The following is a 23,401-nucleotide window of genomic DNA, read 5'->3' as shown; positions in this document are numbered from 1 at the left end:
AAAGATCTCGAAAGATCGTAAGACAACAACTACGAACTTTGTTAATCTTGAGAGTTGATTTTGGTCACAGTCGACTATGTTTACTCGACGGGCACTGCTGTTGAGATCGTGCTCTCGTTGATTTCGATCGTTAAAGGATCATTAAATGGTCATAATGGAATATAATTAGGATCCTTTTTTTTAACGTAAATTCACTAATTTCTTGGACAGATTCAAATACAGGTCAGTAGATGCATGTAGGGTCGTCTTGACTTATTCGCGAGCAGGGCTATACAGTAAGTCCTGTCTCATCCCTTTGTTGATTCAGTGGACGTGGCCTCGGATCAGGTGCGTTACGTCACTGCTTACTTCTAACTAAGACGCCTTTATATACATAAGTATATACAGTGTATAAAGGGGTTCTACTTCTAACTAAAGATCGAACTTGGAATTCCAGGATAGCCAATGGAAATCAATCGGTTCTGTCAGGGCGATGATGTCAGCTGGTACCGACTCCGGCCAGCAGCCCCTAGAGATAGAAGGCCTCTGCACTCTGTTTGTGACGTCAGTAAGTAGTCCATTTTCCCTCAGTATAGGCAGGGGAAAAAAATCCCTGCTCGTACCAGTATCATCGTTGTGGGGAAAAGAAATGATCGGGCTCAGAATTGGCTATTTCTATGCCCTACATCCAATCACTATGCGGTATTTGTGAGCCAATCAGGAAGATTCTACGCAAAAATAAGAAGAAACGAAATAGGATGCTGTGTTTCAAAATGTGGCAAACTTGCTAGGTAGTCTGAATGACGTTTATGGCAAGCACTGCAGAGGCCTTCTATCTCTAAGAGGTGCTGCTCCAGCCAACACCGTACATAGCAGAAAGACTCCGCGTGAAGCTCATGACGTCACTGAGTTGCCCATTTCCCCTATAATCATTGGATATACTGCAAAAAAAAGGTGAAGATTCCACAAACGTCGGCCTGCTATATCCATGACCTCCACATCCTGGAGTGGGGCCCCCAGACTGGGATCGTTTGTAGGCCCCCGGTCATACTTTTTACGGGCCCCTTCTGTGGTTAATTTATACCTTGAAAAAGCAAAAAATAACTGTCCTGTGCCCCAGGGCTAGAGCCCCTGTCAGCCCCCCTCCTTGTGGGGGCCATGGCTATATCCAATGGCTACGGGTAATATGGATGACTTCAAAGCTCAGCACGGAAGCTATCTGCTATAAAAGGTGTTGCTCTGGCGCGTCAGGAGACAGCCCTGATTCTCGAGCTCAATCATTTCTTTGTAGGGGCGGACAGAGCCGGTCCTAGAAATTTTTCTGCCCTTAAGAGACGATCATGTAAAAAGAGTTTTCTTTCGCTGTTGCCCCAATAAGCGTGGGTAATGACTCCCGTGGAGGAGAATTTCCCAAAGAACTTCCTGATAAGGATTTCATCATCCGGGACATAAATAAAAATATGCCGAACCAATACATTGGCATAACTCTTGATCAAGCTACTGTATGTAGCACAAACGGTGTTTCCCCAAAAATAAGATTCGTTCTCCTATTAATTTTTGCCCCACAATGTGCATTAGGGCTTATTTTTGTGTTTTGTCCTATTTTCCTGATGTTGAAAAATTTACATTAATTCTCTGGCTAATTAATAAATTTTGACTTGAATTCCCCATGATTCCATTTAACTATAGAACCATTGGCCTTTATCTCAAATGTCCAGCAACAGAGAGCTCGCCTAAAAAATCTTTCCTATAATCGAGCATTTCTTGTCCACGGGGGTGTCATTGACTCGCTCTCTGGGCAGGCCCCATGCACTAAGACAGGCCTATTTTTTATTGCTTGTTTGATATACCTAAAATATCATGAATCCAGATATTGGCAGTCATTCTTGCTTGCCGTTGTGTGGGCATTGTGAGGATTCGGGTTCGAACCCCATCAGCCACTCATTGGTGGTCGGCTGAAGTTTTTTTTTACAGTTTTCGAACTTTGGGGGGGGGGGGAATTTGAGCTGGTCAAGAAATCTATCAAAGTAATCCCTTTGCAGAGAGCGTGCAGACCTTCAATAGGATAGTTAAATAACGTAAAAATTTAAGCATTTACTATCTTCACTAAGAAACATGAAAGACAGATGGAAGCACTAACAACACAAAATAAGCATTACTGGCAAGATGAATACCTAAAGTGTCTCACATATTCTCAGAAAAAACATTCAGACATGTACTGATTTATTAGAATTTTGGAAGAAGAAAACATCATAGACAGAGAAATAAGATTCCAATCGCTCCTCATAGCTATTCCAATTTTCAACTGATTCATCGAACAGTTACTGTTAGTTCAAAACAGTTAATTCAGAACAAAACTGGAACAGTGCGGTGCCCATCAAGCTTATATTACTGGAGGGAACATCCAGCCACCGTGACGGCAGCGACATCAAATGCAAGGAAATCATGTGACTTGGTGAAAACACAATTCGTACCTGGCAATTTCTCCATTGAAATATACAGTTCAGTCTCGAAATATTGGGTTTTAAAGATTAAAAACAAGGATAGAGAACTCATCTAAAGATGAAAAAAAATTAAATTATTTATTTCATTAATGCGGAAAAATTTCTTTCGTTAATGCTGAAAATTTTTTTTCATCAATTCTTGAATTTTTCTTCATTAATTCTGGAATTTTCTTTCATTAAATCTGGAATTATTTCCTTTATTAATTATTTCTTTCATTACTTCTGGAATAATTGTTTTTTTTTTCAATTCTGGATTTATTTCTTTCATTAATGCTGAAAAATTTCTTTCCTTGAATTTTCCTTTATTAATTCTGAAATTTTATTTCATTAATTCTGGAATTTTCCTTTAGTAATTCTGGAATTTTCCTTTATTAATTCTGGAATTTTCCTTTATTAATTCTGGAATTTTCCTTCATTAATTCTTGAATTTTCTTTCATTAAATCTGAAATTATTTTCTTTCATTAAATCTGAAATTATTTTCTTTCATTAAATCTGAATTTATTTTCTTTATTAATCATTATTTCTTTCATTACTTCTGTAATAATTGCTTTTATCAATTCTGGATTTGTTTCTTTCATTAATGCTGGAATAATTTCTTTCCTTGAATTTTCATTTATTAATTCTTGAATTATCTTTCATTAATGCTGAAATTATTTCTTTCATTAATGCTGAAATTATTTCTTTTATTAATGCTGAAATTATTTCTTTTATTAATGCTGGAATTATTTATTTCTTTTATTAATGCTGGAATTATTTATTTCATTGATTGTGAAATTATATCATTAATTCTGGAATTATTTATTTCATTGATTGTGAAATTATATCATTAATTCTGGAATTATATCTTTCATTAACTTTAGAATTATCACTTTTATCAATGCTGAAATTATTTTTCATTAATTTTGGAATTATCATTTTCTCATCAATCTGAAATTATCTTTCATTAATGCTGGAATTATTGCTCTCATTAATGCTGGAATTATTGCTCTCATTAATTTTGGAATTATCTCTTTCCTTAATTCTGGAATTATCTCTTTCCTTAATTCTGGAATTATCTCTTTCCTTAATTCTGGAATTATCTTCCATTAATTCTGGAGTTAGCGCTTTCAATTATTTTGGAATTTATCACTTCATTAATGCTGAAATTACCTCTTTCATTGATTTTGGAATTATTTCTTCCATTAATTCTAGAATTTTTCTTTCATTAATTCTGGAATTGTCTCTTTCATTAATTCTGGAATTGTCTCTTTCCTTAATTCAGGAATTCTTGCTTTCATTAATTTTGGAATTATCACTTTTTCATCATTCAGAAATCATCTTTCATTAATGCTGAAATGATCTGTTTCATTAATTTTGGAATTATCTTTCATTAATTTTATTATTATCTTTCATTAATGCTGAAATTATCTCTTTCATTAATTTTGGAATTATCACTCTTATCAATGCTGAAATTATCTCTCATTAATTTTGGAATTATCACTCATTAATTTTGGAATTATCACTCTTTAATTTTGGAATTATCACTCTTATCAATGCTGAAATTGTCTCTCATTAATTTTGGAATTATCACTCTTATCAATGCTGAAATGATCTCTTACATTAATTCTGGAATTATCTCTGTCATTCTGGGATTATCTCATCGATGCTGAAATTCTTTCTTTCTTTTATTGTTTTAAATTCCTGTGGATGCCATAAGAAAATAAACGGGGGATTGTGTTTTGTTTTCACCAAGTCACGTCATCTTCCGAGAAAGATGTTGGGGACAAAGTTCTCAGCACTGCCAGGGCGGAGACCGGTGACGTCATATTCTCTTCAGTAATATAATCTCAATGGCGGTGCCCACTAGTTGAGTTTGCCTAGCTATTTCAAAACAAGTACTACGGTTCTGGTATTTTTTTAATCCTCGGTCGCCAGCATTTTGTGCTTATTTAATGGTCCAGCTGATTAGCCATTATTTTTGATTACAAACATACTCAAATACACGATAATGACAGACGCATGAAAACCAGATGCTGTCGTAACAATGACGTGGCGCGAACTCAACTAAACTTCCAAAAGCGGTGATACAATATAATGGTGTTGTAGCGCCATCTGTCCGATATAAAGGCAATCACATACGTAACATGGTGCGAGGCATATGCAGGGATGCGTGGGGGCAGCATCAATAACGAAGCTAACTGATCTAATGTCTAGGCTATAGATATGAATTGGTATCATCATCATCCCCTAGGGTTACCAGATTCGAAAACTGACAAAGGAGAACGATTGCGCGGTTTCGGAGTTACGCAATTTTCAATGGAAAAATTTGCATTTCTGAAATTCTAACGTAATCACAAGAATATTGATCGCTGGGATTAATTATTAAATGTTAATCAAATAAAAAAATGGTTTATTTGATCAAGATTTTGTAATGAAACTAAACTGATTTCTCATAGGTTACACGATAATTTCCCAAACTTTTTGTTTCATCGCCCTCTACTTCAGAAATGTTTTCTCATATCGCTTCCGAACTCAAGTGAACCTATAGGATCGTATGTAAAATCCGCAGGTTCTATTTCCCCCTGGACCATTCCCATTTTGGAAAACACTGAGTTATGAAGATAAAAACTTGGCCGTGATTTAGAAATTGAATCGCAAGACTTCTATGGTATCTGCTGTTTCTGTAGAGAAGATGTTCAAAGTTCAACGTTATTGCCCCTCCTAACGAGTATTTTAATGCCAATTCAACTCTCAGTCAATTTCAACCCACAATCAAAAGTGGGTTTTCTTGCCTACAAACACAAGCAGCTTATTTGTTTCGATGGACCACGTGGCATGCTACTATCTTTTGCACAGATTTTGGGGGAGAAATACGGTCTTTTTTTCGCCGTACCCGAATCAGTCACAAGGCAAGTTACATTTTCTGAAGCTTAGGAAAGTACTATAGTGCAATATACCTGTATTAAGTTGGAAAAAGATAGGTTTTTCCATAAATTTTGGTCCCAATTAGCTGATATACAGTCCACGTCGCTTATAATCGCGGATAACGTTGTTATTTGGGTATTGTTATCACTTTTACAAGGAACGAACCAATATAATAAATGGGGAAAAATTCGTATGTAGTTATCGGGACTTCAGATAATGCCATAAATTTTTTTGCGATCGATTTTTTTTTGTGCATTCCGAAGCTAAGGTTTAACCCATAGTTTGCCAAACTTTTCGTTCCATCGCCCCCTTGTTCAAAATTTTTTTCTTCTCTTCGCTTCCCAACTCAAATCAACTCATAGGATCTTATACTAAACCGTAAGCTTCTATCGCCCTCAGGAGTGGGGCGTATAGTAAACCTTCCGTGAAGTTTGTTTCTGTGTAAAGCTTGTTATATATGTGTAGTGCTGCCATCTGCAATCAATTTTTTTAAACTAAGTTTTTCTCAACTCATAGTGAGTAAAGTGTAATGAATGAATAATTATACCGTTGCAGGCCTGTTGCTCTCTTCAACGAGACTTTGACAGAGGAGATTGGCTCGCATTCACGCCTCGAAGTTGGGAACCTCAGAAAACCAACTTCAACCGCCACTGCGGCGACGGTGGGCCGCTTTTATTTTTTTCCGCTTTTTCTTCAAGCCGCCACTGTGGCGACGATGGGGTTTGAACCCGGATCCTCGCTATGCGAGTCCGTCAATATAACGTATATACCAAGTTGCAATGATATACGTCACCCAGAACGAGCTCTAATGGTCTGAGTAGGGACAATTTGAATACAACCACCCTGTGTATTTTAATCCATGATGATAATGACATATCACTCTATTTCTTCCAGACAACTGGAGATCTTCGGGAATATCAGAAGAAAATTGTCAATTGTATGGAAGTGAACATAGAATGACATCTTTTTTAACAATATCGGAATCAGATAAAAGTATTTGAATTGACAGTCTCTACTCTTAGTTAAAGTATATCTTTGATGGTCTTCCAATTCCACTGAAATGGGAGGAGCGTATGGTAAGAAGTCACCCGATGTAGATAAAAACCCCATTCAAGTTATTTTCGGTTCCACTGAACGTGAAGCGTTCTGAACACGTCTTATGATTGCTCCAGCACCAGAGAAAATCTGCACGAGTGTCATAACTACACAAAAATGTTTTCGAAAAATTCTCTTTTGAACAGACGTCAGAGAACTGAGATCCAAAAAAAGACATATGAATGCGGTGTTTGCGGAAAAACGTTTACTCGAATAGGAAATTTGAAATCTCACATAATAGTTCACACTGGAGAGAAACCACATGAGTGCGATGTTTGCGGGAAAACGTTTTCTGAAATTGGAAGTTTGAATATTCATAAAAGAGTTCACACAGGAGAAAAACCATATAAGTGTGATGTTTGTGGTAAAAAGTTTTATCGAAACGGAAGTTTGAAATCTCATAAAAGAGTTCATACCCAAGAAAAGCCACATGAGTGCAATTTTTGTGGTAAAAAGTTTTCTCAAATCGGAAATTTGAGATCCCACAAAAGAGTTCACACCGGAGAGAAACCACATGAGTGCGATGTTTGTGGTAGAGCATTTTCAAGAATCTGCGATTTAAATGCCCACAAGAAAGTTCATACTGGAGAAAAACCACATGAGTGCGATGTTTGCAGTAGAACATTTTCTCAAATCAGCAATTTAAATGCCCATAAAAGAGTTCACACCGGAGAGAAGCCATATGAGTGCCATGTTTGCGGTAAAACGTTTTCTGAAATTAGAAGTTTAAATTTTCATAAAACAGTTCACACCGGAGAAAAGCCGTATGAGTGTGATGTTTGTGGTAAAAAGTTTTCCCGAACCTGCTCTTTAAACATTCACAAAAAAATTCACACTGGCGAAAAGCCACATGTGTGCGATGTTTGTGGCAAAATGTTTTCTCAAACCAGCAATTTAAATGTTCACAGAAGAGTTCACACTGGAGAGAAGCCGCATGAATGCGATGTTTGTGGGAAAATGTTTTCTCAAATCGGAAATTTAAAATCTCACAAACTAGTCCACACTGGAGAGAAGCCACATGAATGTGATGTTTGTGGTAAAACGTTTTCTGAAATCGGAAGTCTGAATATTCATAAAAGAGTTCACACTGGAGAAAAACCTTATAAGTGCGATGTTTGCGGTAAAATGTTTTCTCGAAACGGATGTTTGAAATATCATAAAAGAATTCACACTCGTGAAAAACCACATGAGTGTGATTTTTGTGGTAAGAAGTTTTCTCAAATCGGAAATTTCAGATCCCACAAACGAGTTCACACTGGAAGAAGCCACATGACTGCGATGTTTGTGGTAGAGCATTTTCAAGAATCTGCGATTTAAATTTTCATTAGAAAAAACCACATGAGTGCGATGTTTCGGTGGAACTTTTTCAGCTCATAAAAGAGTACACATCTTGAGGGCACCCCCAAGACCCCTCTCGTATCTGTTTTCTGAATTGACCATTAACTTTGTGATCGCATTTCATTGTAAAGAAGACGGTTATCTAGTATTGTAATAAAATCTCTGCGATTTACGTTGTAAAACGGTTTTTCAAATAGGAAATTTCGATATTCGTAAGAGACTGGAGAAAAAACCATATGAATGCGATTTCCATCGGGTGAAAACTTTTCGTTAAAGCTTTTTGGCACGATTAAGTAGTTCATTCGAAAAGAAAATTTTTTTTTTGATGTACTGGAAAATTGACAATTTGATCAAGATGTTTCCGAATACGCGAAGGATAGTCCATATTTCAATCGTTATTTATATCGATCCGTATTCAATCTCTCATCAATTTTTTCACATTTAAGTACATTTTGCTCAAATTAACACTATGCTTTCGAATTGTAATTGTTACTGTGTTTTTTTCGGTAATTGATAGTTATTAGAAAGTATGTAATGCTTAATAAATAATATGTATATTATATTCAAATTTGTTTTCTATTAAGGTTAATATCGTAAATTATGCTATTTTATAAATTACAAATTCGTCATTCGTCGAATGCCATAAGAACAAAAGTATGGGGAAAGGGAGAAAAAAATTATAGGGCATTCAAGAAAGTGATTTCTTGAGTGATACATGATAACTTTGGTAATATTAGATCATATTAGGGCATCAGTTAGTACGAAAAAAAATTATTTACATATCCGTTTTTTATGAAAGCCCTCTTTCGATTCCCAAGCAGGCTTTGTTTTCGTAATTGCACATCCATATTTGCACTGGGCATCTTGTTCCTCAGCCACCTCGTTGGGTATTTTGCCAGTTGTGGCTTTGTATTAGTTTGTAGCTTAGAACCGAAGTTACGGCCACTTTAGTGTAGCGATTTTACATCAAGTGATCTGTGAATAAAAAATCTTGAGTACGTTTTACGGATGGCATTTTTTGCCAAGAGTTTGAACATGGCTTCTAAAAGTCTATTTTGTCTCATTACAACATTTTAATATAATATTCTGTCATACATTGTTAACGTTATTAACGAAAAAAATCTAAGGTCTAACATACGTATTTGTTTCATTACAATGTTTTACACACGATATGTAAAACGAAATTTGAAAAATTCACACGTACATCAACAGATTTCTTGTGTAACCATGGGCGGAGATACGGGGAGGCGCGGCAATGTCAAAGGTGAAGTCGACTGATCTAATGTATATATGAATTGACATCATCATCGTGCCCCCCCCCCGACTTCCAAGTCTATCTCCGCCTTTGTGTGTAACTCATGAGCATAAAATTACAATCTGTTACATTTTGGTTCAAAACCCGCATCTTCACTTGCTGAATGTACTGTGAAAATAACTTTCCATCATAGAATATTTTGCAATCGTATTTCGAATGTTACATTAATTTTGCTAAAAATTAGACCTAAAAATGCAATACCTAGTCCAAAATTTATTTTTTTCATTGTTTTGAGAGACCTTGTATCGAAAAATGTTAAAGTACCATTTTATAAAAAAGTACCAAGAAAGGTAGTCGGATATCTTAAGAATGTAACGAAGATTGTGTGTGCATGTTTTTTTTGTGGTTTTTCAGATAATCGTTCTTCATTCTTTGTATTTGAGTATACAGTGGCGCTCAAAAGTCTTTTTGGCAACAATAAAATTGTCTACAAATTTTGTATTTGAACTTTTTAATGAACTTTATTCTATGAAATACACACTGAATCTCATTACAAACTATTTTAACCAAAAAAATGCTTTGCAAAATCAGAAAGCGAAATTTAATCACTTGTATGGAGGGTCAAAAGTCTTGTGACTTTAACAAGAAAGCAAACAGCTAATAAATAGTCAAATCCGTTGTGTCTTAGGCATTATAATTAATTAGAATAAGTCAACTCTTCATTGGGAAACCTTTGGAATGTATCAATCAATATCAATAAACTACATAGCATGTTGGTCAAGGCCGTAGAGAGGGGGACTTGGTGTCTTGTCCCCACGCAATGTGAGATAATGACTTAAAAAAGGGAAAAAGATGGCCAAACCTATTGTTCTATTACTTTGGTTCCCCGAACGAAATTTCTAGCTACGGACCTGATGGAATGTCTTCGGAAATCAACATAAACAACATCGACATTTTTGTCTTTACCCAAAGCTTAGTCACGTCATCATAGACGCAAAGGAGAGATTAGTTACACATGACTTCTTCTGCCTGAACCCATGCTGATTATCCGACAATACATTATTCTCGTCTATCCACTTCACCAATTGCCTTTTGATAATAATTTCCAAAATTTTCGAGAGGGAGCTCGTCAAACTTAATGAACGATAATTTGACACAGCTTCTCTACTACCCTTTTTAAGTATCGGAACCACATTAGCAAGCTTCCAATCCCTTGGGACGATACTTTCAGCAACACTGCTCCTGTAAATCTGCGACTGGGCTCAAATAATTTATATCAATATCTATCCTAGAGTCTTCTGGGAAGTGATATTCCCCGAAGATCCTAAGATAGATATTGTTACGAAGATTAAGTATAGCGCAATTTTTTGAGAACCTCGCTGGACAGTAATTTCCTGTTACCAAACTGGAAATACCAAGATACACTCGAATTGATCCAGAAACTCTCGTATGACTTCAAAAAAGGAGGCGTCGCCAGTTTTGAACCATGGGAGACTTTTCCCGAAAATCTGTCGTATCTTTAAAAACGATGTGAGAAATCATTCGGAACAATATCATCTAGTCCTGGTGCTTTGCTTGCACATACATTTTTTAGAAACGTTTTAGGACTTCCACACATCTCTCCCACTTAAATATCGTTAACGACTTTGTCACCCCGTGCCACATCGTTACTTTGTATTTCGCCTTCACTATTAAAGGCTGACGCGAAAATGTTATTGAAAGCATTACACATACCTAGCGCCGTCTTAATGTATGGGCTCACCCGGGCGCATCAAGAGAAGAGGGGCCTCAGAAAAACGAGTAGTAATTGAATTTTTGAGAATTTCCAGGTAAGGCCTCAGATGAATCATTTGGTCCGGGGGCCCATGATACCCTTAAAATGGCCCTGCACATACCTACACTGCTCTCTACCCTAGACCCTCCTACCGAGAGGCGAGACCAACTGTCCCCTTATATCCATCATTGACACACATGAAAAATAATTCTGGGTCAGCGCCAATGTTATCTGCCAACCTAGATTCAACTTCTTCTTTACTATCCCTTATCGCTTAGGGAAAAGTTAGACAATAAAAGCCCCAAGCTAATTAATTTCAGCTACACGTATCGATAACTATCTTCCTTCTGCTTTACATACGTCAAGGCAGTGCATACAAATGAGTTGGCACTACAAGAATTTTTGCATTTTGTCAAAACAGTTTTGTGTAATGTTCTTAGAAACTCTTTGAGAACTCGCATGCACATGCACTTTATGTGCCGCTGTAGCCCATGTGTTTTCCATCGGATTGAATACCGGAGAACACGCGGGCCAGTCCATTTGCAAGGAATCATTCCCAGGTCGAATTTGCGTTGTGAAGGGGTGCATTGCCCTGTAGAAATTGAACTGTGGAGCCATTTTGGGATTCAAAAAATGAAATTAGATACTGATTCAACAGTTCCCGATATGTCTGAGCATTCAGACGTTCAGATATAACAGCTAACTGCATTTTTTCACTAGCATTGAACGCATCCCAGACGATTACATCACCGACTCCTTGTTGACGCTTGAGGTAGCTCAGTTCTTTCTTTCTGATATCATGCCAATAATATTCAAGCCAAAATTAATTTTTTTTTCACCACTCTAAATGACATTATGCCCCGACATACGACATTTCGAGGATGACGTCACTCTCCGCTATCCAAAGGTTATTAACAGCTAGCTGATGCGCAGATATATTTTTCTGGAATTAGAGGAAATTCAACTGCCCTGCGGGGAATCGAACACACGTCCTCTTAGTTTCCTGGTGAACGCCCTAGACCACTAGACTACAGAAGCAACGAATATCTCAATCTTTCCTTGAAGCTCGTGTGCACTGAACGGGACTGTACATGAACGGTCGGACACAATTCAGGACAAAACTCACAATTGCTGACGATTATGAGAATTATGGCCTCTGGGCAGTACCACACTATGGTGTTGCGAGGTGTGATTTTGCTTCTTGATAACGCAAGGCCGCACACTGCCGAAGCAACAAAGACAACTCTGCGTGCTTGCTGCTGTGAAGTACGGATCTATGGCCTTGCGATTACCACGTGTTCAGATCGTTAAAGAAGGGCCTGAAAGGCTAGCGCTTCACCTGCAATCAAGCTGGGCATGGTGCTGTGGAAAAGTAGTTCCATCATCAGCCTTCGTCTTTACTCATAAAAGGTATCGAAAAACTTGTACTACGTTGGGACGTTTGCCTGAACAATGGGGGTAATTATCTGTAGACTCTCTCTACTGTGCTTCTCATTCATACAACAGTCTATGTTTCACCTGAAGTATGTGTGAAGTTTTTAAAATGTAACGGTCATTATTTCATCGCGAATTGTGTTGTTGGCTCTCCCCGTATGCTTAGTAGCCAGTTCCCATTTTACATTTAAGCCAGTACTATTATTCTTTTTCCCATCGCGTTGTGTAACTTCCTACTGAGATTGAGGTCTCCTTCTATAGTGAAGAGCAACCCCAAATCCCCGTATTAACCCAGGGTTAAACATATTCTAAACTAATTAGAAGTTATTGAGAGACTTGAAAATAATTACGTATACTCCCATTTAAATTTACATTGAATTTATTTACATTATTATAATGAGTCATTACAGATTACACAGGTACATGCACATTAACAATTTACTTTTTCAGAGATGTGGAGGAACATATTCTAAAAACATGACAATACATATTGAGCACCACTTACCCCATCAAAGATCCTAGACCACAATTTCTTCGACGTCATCCTTCTGTCCTAAGATCCCGACTCTCTCTCCCTCTGATCTAACTACCAAAAACTCTCTCTTCTCCTCTCTCTTGCGGAATGCCTCCCCTTCCCCTCTCTCTGTTAAAATCTCTTTATATTTTGATTGATAATTTCAACTCCACCTTTTTGCGCTATTTCAAGACTTTCCATTCGCCCATCTTGAAATTCTCTTTTCCCGTCTGAACCACTTTTTAGTATTAAACATAATTTCATTGGCCCATCTCCTTCTCTGGGAAAATCTCACATTCCCATAACCTTTGACCCTGCCATTTAATTTAGATCCGCTCCACGTCCATAGAAACCGTCTAGACGCACATTCCTTCGTAAATCAATGCATTTGACCAGCGACAAAGATTAGCCTTATCTTATTTTTCATAAGATTTCCAGTGCCACGGTCTTCAGCTTGACACGAATATTATTTTACCCACCTAACGTTCTCAACTAGGGTCCCGTTTTATTACATTTCCTTTATTATCTTCGACTACATACAACTGCATTCCAAAATATAGCTTTTCCCATAAATTCAACAGTCTGTCTCCTAGGATTAAACTTTCCCATCACATGCGATTCACTATTACCCAAAATTTTGCCTCCTGACCTACTTTCTTATACTATCGTAGGTTTCTTTTACCTTCACTGTAACCTCTTACTTTTCTTTTTTTTTTCTGCTCGTTTTCCCATGAAAAACTACTACCATTATATAATATCTATAAACTATTTCGATTTTCCCTAACTACCATCAATTAACTCATCTCGTTAAGATTAACTATCTTTAATTAACTCATCAAGTTAACATTCCTCCCCTTGCCGGAAAAATTTGCTCACAGCAAATTTTCAATCCTCTCAGCCTGGGACTAGTTAACTACTGAATCATTCCTCCTCTTCCATTTACCCTTTCATCATATTGTTGATTTGAATTGAAACAACAATATTGTATACTATACTAGGCTGGGTTGGGGTAAGTCATACTCAAAACACATAACTGTTTCATGATAAACACAATCATACTTATATCATTCATTTTACAACACCATATAATGCAATTCTTTCTATAAAATTTCAAATACTGCAGCTAGAATGATTATTACTCTCTACCTTCACCACATATCGATTATGTTCATGCAAGTACTAAAATTATTTGACTTCAAGGTCCACAAATACTTAAGGGTTACATAAGTAATAACATATATTCTTTCAAAACATTAAAATATTAAATTTACTAGCACATGAATAAATATCCCTCAACTAAAGCTTGTAATTAAACATAAATGATAAACAGAAAATCCATTTGAAAAATAGAATATGTGATAGGACAACAGATCTCGCTAACATCATCTTCCAATGGGAGAATCATAAGGTGAGTCTGCTTGTACCTAAATAAATCATATATACAATGACCTTCTCCATTTCTTCTTATCGTCTACATAGAGAAACAAGAGTAGAACAACTGAAAATAAAAATAAATATCGTTAGAAATGTCATTAAAATAATTCTTGAAAAGTGTGACAGGAATGTATTGGGAAGTCTATTCCAACCGGAAAACCAACGATCAGGAGATACTTGTCCTGCGTAAAACTGCAATGTAGTTAAATTCGGATGCAACAGTTCAATGTCTGCAGCTTCTAAGCAAAACGACAGCGGCTGGCAGGTATGTACGGTACGGCCATAGAGACATAGCTTGTCGGAAATGCACCTGGTTTCCGCCTTAAATTCTACCAACTGTTTAGTGGGTGTAGATTGTAGTCTCAGAGTACTAGTAGCGACCTCGATTCGTTCAAACTTGACAGTCACCATGCCCTCAGCACACGTCGAATATGCCATGAACGTCATTCTGGCGAGTGGCGCACAGGCATAACAGCCAGTTGTCGTGATTTCCTCACTTTGAAATTTAGGACACACTGTTCTTCTTTCAACTACAATGTTATAGTTGTCAAAGATGAGTTGCACATTCACAGGTTTGGTGAAAAGCAGCTCCGATTTCAACTGCTCATTTTCATCAATGAAATAATAATGATAGCCTATGGTGCGAGGAAGCGCAGCGACTTTGCTATCAATCATACGGTTGAGCGCGGAATTCTTCATGTCACAACGAAGCAACTCCTCATATGCACTACACACGATGCTACTTTCCGCGAAAATGAAAGTTTTTGTTAGTGATGCATTTGCTTGAACCTGCCCGATTGCGTTATCTTGAGGCACCCCTGCTGGCGAAACATATTCCATATATGCTTCACGTTGTTTTCCGACACGCCTAATGAGCGACTTCTGTATAAGTTGAGTCGGTTGATCATAAGCTCCTAGAACTTTTATTTTTATGCCGTTCGTTGTAGACATCGCGTAATTCATCACAGTGGCTTGTGATGTTCCGTTCATACTTTCCTCCATTTCGAGATCGTATGAGCAAGTATACCCTGTAATCGCCCTGATTTCGTAGGTACGGAGATAGTCTGGAACCAGAAAAGCTCTGTAAAATAAACAAGGTTGCGAGTCTATTATATGACACGACGATGAACCTCCATCAATCGCAATACATCTGTTAATTCCCGGAAACTGTTTAGATTCCGTTGTTTCGGCTGAGAACCTTTTACCAGAAACACAGTGTTCTCCCCAACCGCACATAACATTTTGAGGACACGCTACCTGTGCTACCGCCTTCAATTCCGTGGGAAATGTAAAGTACATCCTCTGAGTATTCCATGAGCATCTAACTTTATTCAGTTTGATACTCAATGAAAATAAATTATTTTTATTTTCATCCTGAAACCATAAACAGTGAGTGTAATGTAAATTTTCTAGTGTCACCGTCGCTTGAGTGGTCATTTTACATGATTGCGCATCGTGAACATCTTCACACTCTGCCGTAGTCGATTGCACGATTAAATGATTATTGCATAGGGTTGATGAGGGTTGCACCATAGCAAATAATGCTATTAGTACCAGCATGTTCACTGCATGCTCTGGCATCCCTACACGATTAAGGTACTCTTGCGTTTGTTGTACTGAATTTCGCAAACGATTTCCCACATGAGCACCTCCTATCATCGTAATTCGAGCCGTTCCTTTAATCAATCGAAATATCTGGTAAACAACCACCACTGTTGTTTTTACCACTTGGAAAATCGCCACCAATGCGGATTTTAAGTAAATTATTGTTATTGAAGCTAACAATATACACAGGGTGTAGACGAAATATGCTGCCGTTGCTGGAAGACATTTCAAATGCTGAAATGCTGCTATACAAAAGAAGCACGGTAACTTTCTGCATATCGTACGACCATTGACATGCAGCTCCTCTCGTATCGTGTGACCGCCTTTTTCGGCTACGAAAATAAATCGCAATATCCCTGGAAAACGAAGAAAGTTTTCTGGAACTACGGCTTGAGTAGATGTGAGATTAAAGTGAATTATTGTTTCCAGGCCCTCTTTACGCACGATCAACAGTCCTGGAGATGACACTGCCACAATAGGATCATGAAATTCCAAAGTTTCACCATTCAAGGTGAATATTGCCTCCTCTTCATCAAGTAGCGACCTTCTATGACGTTGATGTGTTTGTGAGTATTCTAATGGGTGCTCACAAAACGTCAAAGATATAACTCGGGGTTCATCAATTCTTTTAACACCGTCATAATGAAATATATTGGATCGACCAACCTTAATGTGGCAAAAGCATGCTGATTCCCTACTGCAATTTACTTCTTGGCAATACTCGGCAGTTCCATTACAAGGCAACTGAGTAGTGCACGCACAAGGAAATCCATCCTTATCACATTCGAAGATTCGCGACGTTCCAGTTAATGATGCATTTTGTGATATTGTGAACAGGCGAGGTGTAATGAATTTCTCCTCCGTTAGTGGTGACCAAATGTAACTAATCCACTTTTTCTGGTCACACTGGCTACATAGCTTTGAGCTAGCACAACTATTTCGTGGGAAATACTCGAGGTATTCTTTGGGGACCGCATGGGAACACTTCTTAGTTCCTTCATTAAACAAACAATATTCTGCGTTGTGTTTGAGCGCCACCACTGGTAATAGCGCCAGCACCAAAATCTGAAATTAATTGAATGCGTTTAAGGTATAATTCTTATGTTTTGATTTTTTTTTTTTTTTTTTTTTTTTTTTTAATGGAGAAGTCATACTCAACAAATCCTGCCATGCTTCCTTAGTCCCTCCACATCACTGCATTAAGTCAATTTAATATTACTATTCATTAAATTAACATGATTTACTTTAAATTTTCTTTGGATTTTTTTTTTTTTCAATTCCTCACCTCAATGACATTTAAGAGTTTACTCGCCAATTTATCAGCTAATCGGTCCAGCACCGTTTTTTCCGACTCTTGTGATGCACTAGGTTGTGCCATCCAAGCAAATAATTTATCAGCAATATTCATATTATTGCTACTCGCATCATTACTAGTTCCACCTTCCAACTCTCCATCTCCAGCAGGATTGGTACTTTCTGCCATCCTGTCAATAGAATTCAATTTTTGCACTCTACCATACACATTGCGCGCACGTAAATTGTAACGTGTTGCCTCAGAATTTGACTGAGTATCAGCCACATTCGCGGCAGTTAAGCTGCTTTCATTTTCGGTTTCATTTACACTACACGCGTCATCAATAAAAGATAACTGTTGGGGATCTACGTGAAAACTTTCTGGAGAGACATGGTTTCCCAGCTGGTTTCGGTTTCCCCCTTCTGCATTCGGAGGCAACTGAGTCTGTCTTCTGGGGATTATGTACGAGTGCCATAACTCAGGCAGTTGTAACTCCCCCCCATTGGCTTCATTTTCTTTTTCCTCTTCGTCGTCTGAATTTCCCCCTGCACTTACGATTTCTACTTCTGACCTGTCCTCTACTTGCGACTCATTTTCCCTCATTTCAGGAAATGGGTCATATGGCCTATGTAATGATACTTTTGTGAGTCTATCCGAATGGACCAGTTGAATATCTTTTGGTTTATGTACGTTTTTTATTCTAAATAACACTGGAGATTTTTGTTCAATGATTCTATATGGTCCCGTGGATAGCCTACATAATTTATGAGACACCCCTCTTTTGGGTTTCCCCGGGGTAAATAAATATACGGAGTCACCTAATTTTAACTTCTTGTCAACAGCCGTTCTGTCGCGATACTGCTCTTGACGTTCTGCTGCTTGCAGCATGCTAGAACGTACAAAATCATGTGCTTTCTGTAACTTTGGCAGCAGCTGCAATACATATTGTTCATGCGCATAATAATTAAAAACTGGTGGTTCTTTCAACAATTCCCCTGCCGTTACCATATCTCTTCCAAAGAGGACAAAATGTGGTGTTTCCTTTAACACCGCATGAACAGCACTTCTATACGACATTAAAACATGGGGTAACATATCATCCCATTCTTCGGTTTCCGTTATCATGCACGCTAAAGTATGCGTAATTGTCGCATGACTCCTTTCATTACTGCTATTTGTCTGGGGGTGCAATGCTGAGGTAGCTAAAGGTTTGATCTTCAACTTCTCAAGCATGGCACGAAAAACTGACTTATGCAAGTTTGCACCTCTGTCTGTAAGACAAAATTGAGGCCGTCCATATCGTGCAATAATTTCGGAATAAAATGTCTTCGCCAACGTTTCAGATTTCGTATCTGGCAATGCTATGGCTTCAATAAACTTAGAAAAATTGTCCATCATGACCAAAACATATTTATTCCCCGACATAGTTACGTTGAATGGTCCCATAATATCTACCGAAACTAACTCAAACGGTTCGGTTGGCATAAAGTTCCGTTGTAATGGTGCTTTCTTATTTGGATTATGACTTCGTCTTTCTAAACAAATGCGACAAGTGTTAACGTGAATTTGGCAATCTCTATAGTATCCCGGCCAAAAATAATGACTACGCAGTCTTTCAAATGTTTTGTCGAAACCCATGTGACTACTCAAATTATCATGAATTTCTTCCAATATTTCTTTTCGCATTAAAGTCGGTATTACAATTTGTTCAATATACTCTTCTCTGACAGGCCTAATGTCTTTTGAAGCATAATGGCATAGCAAACCATTCTTCATAAAATATGCCTCAACCATCTTTTTGACTGGCTCTACATTAGCCGAAGTTAACATGTCTATAATTGGTTTTAAATGTGGGTCCAGTTTTTGCGCTTCGCGTATTCGATTTTCTAACGAAGTCGAGTGAGTTTCGACAGTATTTATCTGTCGACTTAGACAATCGGCGACGACATTGTCACGACCCGGTTTATGAACAATTTCAAAATCGTATTCTGACAAATTCAAACACCATCTCGTCAATCGCGGATTATGTGTTTTAAGGTTAAGCAAGTATTTCAATGGTTTGTGGTCACTTTCCACAGTAAACCGTCTACCTAATAAATAAGGTCTGAAATAATTGATACCCTCCATAATGGCAAGTAATTCTTGTTCAATTGCTGGATATTTCTGCTCAGCCGGTTTAAATTTTCGGGACATGTATGCAATAGGATGATTTCCCTGTTCATACCGTTGATATAGACAGCATCCGATTCCTATCTTACTGGCATCCGCCGACATTATAAAGTCCATATTAAAGTTAGGATATGCTAATACCGGTGGATTTCGTAATGCTTTCTTTAAATATTGAAAAGCTTCTTCTTGACTCCGACCCCATGTAAATGTGATATTTTTCTTAGTCATATCCGTAATAGGTTTTGCATAATCCGAATAAAATGGTATAAATTTCTTAAAGAAATTACACATTCCGAGGAAACGTCTACAGTCCTTGACTGTGCGTGGTTGTGGAAATTCATCGATTGCTTTTACATTATCGGTATGTGGACGCACACCGTTTTCGGAAATGACATGTCCTAGATATTTAATTTCTTTCTTCAAGAAATCACACTTTTTCGGTGCTAATTTTAAGTTATACTTTTCAAGCAATTGAAAAACTCGCTCTAATTTCTGGATATGGGTTTCTATATCAGGACTAGCTATCAAAAGATCATCGATGAAACAATGAATATGTTCATCATGTAATTCCGACAATAAACTGTCAGCTAGACGCTGAAATGCTGCCGGTGCTGTTTTTAACCCCATTGGTACAACATTGTATTGATAACACCCTTCTTCATTGCTGAAAGACAGATGTTTTCTATCATTCTCATCAATTTCGACCTGATAATATGCACTACAAAGATCAAGACTACTAAAGTATTTAGCGCCATTTAATTGTGCCAAAATATCCTGAATTAACGGAAGAGCATATTCATCCGATTGAATTGCTTCATTTGTCTTACGAAGGTCAACACACAATCGATACCCGCCATTTTTCTTTCGTACCATAAGAGTGGGAGCTGGATGACTACTGACACATGGTGAAATAATTTCACTCTCTAACATATCGTTTATTTGCGCCCTTAATTCCGCTCTTAAATGATACGGAGTTCTATATCGTGGGGATTTCTGTATCGGCGTTCCATTCCACGGTATTTTGTGCTTTGCCAAAGTAGTTCGCCCGATTTCCGTAACATCTCTGGCAAATACATGTGTATATTTCAAGAGCAATGGTAATAATTTTCTTTTTATTGACGGTGATAAATTATTTAGGTCAAAATCCTGTTCCGACAGTCTAGGCAATGTCTTTTTCCTTAATGGAATTGGAGCCTCTCTAACATCATCTTGTTCCGAAATCGTTCCAGTTCCCAATTTTGTACCCTTATTCACATGCCTGGGCTGTTCAGACATATTGGAAATTAATACTTGAATTTTCCCAGTCTCGTCAATTTTTCCCACTGAGTTTGCTACCCACAAATCACTCAGCTTATTGTTTCTTGGCGTAACCTCTATTTCACTTCCATATTCAAATCCTGGCACATTAACTGTAATCACTTTCTGAGTACGCGCGGGCACCCAAATTTTATTAGGCATTACTAAATTTACACATACATTTTCTTCCTGCGGCACTGTAGCACACCCTGAATTCAATAGTTTTATTTCTGTAAACTTATTCTTTAACATGCCCCTTTTGACATCAAAAACAAAATCTCCCTTTTGGAGAAAATCATAACCTAAAATCATCTTATAATCCCTACTCAGCTCATACTCGGAGACATATACTTTATGATTCACTTTGAATTCTCCCAAATTTATAGGTATGCTATAACACGCTTCGTGTGGTAACGTCTGGCCAGTTACACCACGAATTTCAATATTTTGATTTCTTAATTGACGACACTTCACAGTACACATTATATTATTCATAATACTAGAATCAATTACACTAATACAAGCACCAGAATCAATAAGAGCACAAAATTCTATATCTCCAACTTTCACTGTCACAATCGGTAGAGGAAAACCCCTAACCTGATTTTGTTGAATCCTATATACAATGTTTTCTTTTCTATTTACATGTCTTCCCCTACCCCATGACCGTCACTTCCGAGGTCGGAAAACCTGCTGTTTACAAAACCCTGTCTCTCCCCTAGTGCCCCAGTTATTGGAAGAAACCTGTCCCCTACGAAAATCCTGCTGCTGACGGGGATTCCCTCTGCGAAAACAATTTCGCAATAGGTGGGTGGTTGACCCACATCCAAAACACGCGAGATTCCCTCTCGGCTGGAAACCTCGACCTGAAAATCGCGGAGGCACCTCAAACCTCTGCATATTACGTTGAGCTGGAAGTGGGGTAGTTGACATTTGTGGTGGGACCCCTCTTCCCCTACGAGCAAGGACATTTCCTTCTTTTACTTCTCGTAATTCTTGAGCCAATTTTTCCATTGATGTACGCTGGAGCATACTTTCTTTCGCTACTTCCGCTAACATAGACTGCAATGTGTTCAATTCAAAAGAATTGCCCGTTGCTTGCCTCTCTATGGCATTTACTGTACCATAGTTCCGACTAATTCCCTCATTTCCCTCTACAAGGGCAGCAAATTTGATTGCGGTGGCCAAATCTTGGGGGTCATGGTTTAGTACATGTTTTTGTATTTTAGGGTTCAGTCCCGCTAAAAATTGTGACAATTTAGTACGATCTGCCAATCGTTCAACGTCTGGACTATTGAAATTTGCTCCTTGCAGGAAACCGAAAGCAGCATTTTTTACACGCGAGGCAAAATCTTTGACCGATTCATTCGGTTTTTGTCTACATCCCGTAAAGTTCTGGAGATGGTAAGTTAAAGGAAATTCATTCTTGAAATGTCTCAAAAATTCTGTCTTGAATCGCTCATAATTTCTTTCCTCTCTTAGTTCCGGACTGTTTGCCAGAAATTCAGCGGCTCTTCCCTTCAATTTTGCTTTAAGCACAATCAATTTTTCTGTATCTGCCCATTCCGCAATTCTACCAATTTCCTCTATAGATTGGAGGAAATATTCCGCCGGATAAGACGGCTCTGAACCGGAGAAACTATTAAGGAGGCCTAAATAACCCGCAATTGTATTTATTTTGACAGCTGCTCTGTCACCGGATGATTCTACTTCATTACTGTGGCTCATTTTGTTTAGTGTTTAATTACGTGCAAGTACCCGATTCAATTAATTAACTTATTTGAAAACAAAATTATAAACATTTAAAAATTATTTTCAAGTCTCCAAAATCATTTATATTTTAACGTTACTTTCACGGCACCATTGTTGGCTCTCCCCGTATGCTTAGTAGCCAGTTCCCATTTTACATTTAAGCCAGTACTATTATTCTTTTTCCCATCGCGTTGTGTAACTTCCTACTGAGATTGAGGTCTCCTTCTATAGTGAAGAGCAACCCCAAATCCCCGTATTAACCCAGGGTTAAACATATTCTAAACTAATTAGAAGTTATTGAGAGACTTGAAAATAATTACGTATACTCCCATTTAAATTTACATTGAATTTATTTACATTATTATAATGAGTCATTACAGATTACACAGGTACATGCACATTAACAATTTACTTTTTCAGAGATGTGGAGGAACATATTCTAAAAACATGACAATACATATTGAGCACCACTTACCCCATCAAAGATCCTAGACCACAATTTCTTCGACGTCATCCTTCTGTCCTAAGATCCCGACTCTCTCTCCCTCTGATCTAACTACCAAAAACTCTCTCTTCTCCTCTCTCTTGCGGAATGCCTCCCCTTCCCCTCTCTCTGTTAAAATCTCTTTATATTTTGATTGATAATTTCAACTCCACCTTTTTGCGCTATTTCAAGACTTTCCATTCGCCCATCTTGAAATTCTCTTTTCCCGTCTGAACCACTTTTTAGTATTAAACATAATTTCATTGGCCCATCTCCTTCTCTGGGAAAATCTCACATTCCCATAACCTTTGACCCTACCATTTAATTTAGATCCGCTCCACGTCCATAGAAACCGTCTAGACGCACATTCCTTCGTAAATCAATGCATTTGACCAGCGACAAAGATTAGCCTTATCTTATTTTTCATAAGATTTCCAGTGCCACGGTCTTCAGCTTGACACGAATATTATTTTACCCACCTAACGTTCTCAACTAGGGTCCCGTTTTATTACATTTCCTTTATTATCTTCGACTACATACAACTGCATTCCAAAATATAGCTTTTCCCA

General features: G+C 37.8%; 2 protein-coding genes across 5 annotated transcripts in view; both read left to right on the top strand.

The window, feature by feature from the left end:
- Window positions 1-23,401, top strand: part of LOC149065049 (uncharacterized) — a 99,570-nt gene that overhangs the window by 8,456 nt on the left and 67,713 nt on the right. The gene's annotated exons all lie outside the window — the stretch shown is intronic.
- Window positions 64-9,573, top strand: LOC149065055 (uncharacterized). 4 transcript variants are annotated; one of them, XM_089254492.1, is made up of 2 exons: window positions 64-222; window positions 6,283-9,573. In XM_089254492.1, exon 2 carries the CDS (start codon window positions 6,601-6,603, stop codon window positions 7,798-7,800), a length of 1,200 nt encoding a protein of 399 aa, XP_089110618.1. In that variant the 5' UTR covers window positions 64-222; window positions 6,283-6,600; the 3' UTR covers window positions 7,801-9,573. The 4 variants fall into 4 exon arrangements, with proteins under 4 accessions (XP_089110618.1, XP_089110615.1, XP_089110617.1 ...); XM_089254489.1 differs by having other exon boundaries at window positions 5,944-9,573; XM_089254491.1 differs by lacking the exon at window positions 64-222 and adding an exon at window positions 236-327.

This window comes from Pholcus phalangioides, unplaced genomic scaffold (assembly GCF_987345545.1).
Source record: "Pholcus phalangioides strain wild (caught in Gottingen) unplaced genomic scaffold, Ppha-v1.0 ptg000041l_1, whole genome shotgun sequence".
NCBI classification, from domain to species: domain Eukaryota; kingdom Metazoa; phylum Arthropoda; class Arachnida; order Araneae; family Pholcidae; genus Pholcus; species Pholcus phalangioides.
Note: the sequence above shows the minus strand (reverse complement) of the source record. Positions and strands in the feature narration are given on the sequence as shown.

Bases quoted from the DNA above. Each gene is read 5' to 3' on its own strand.
- LOC149065055 (XM_089254492.1), top strand. From the start codon at position 6,601: ATGTTTTCGAAAAATTCTCTTTTGAACAGACGTCAGAGAACTGAGATC.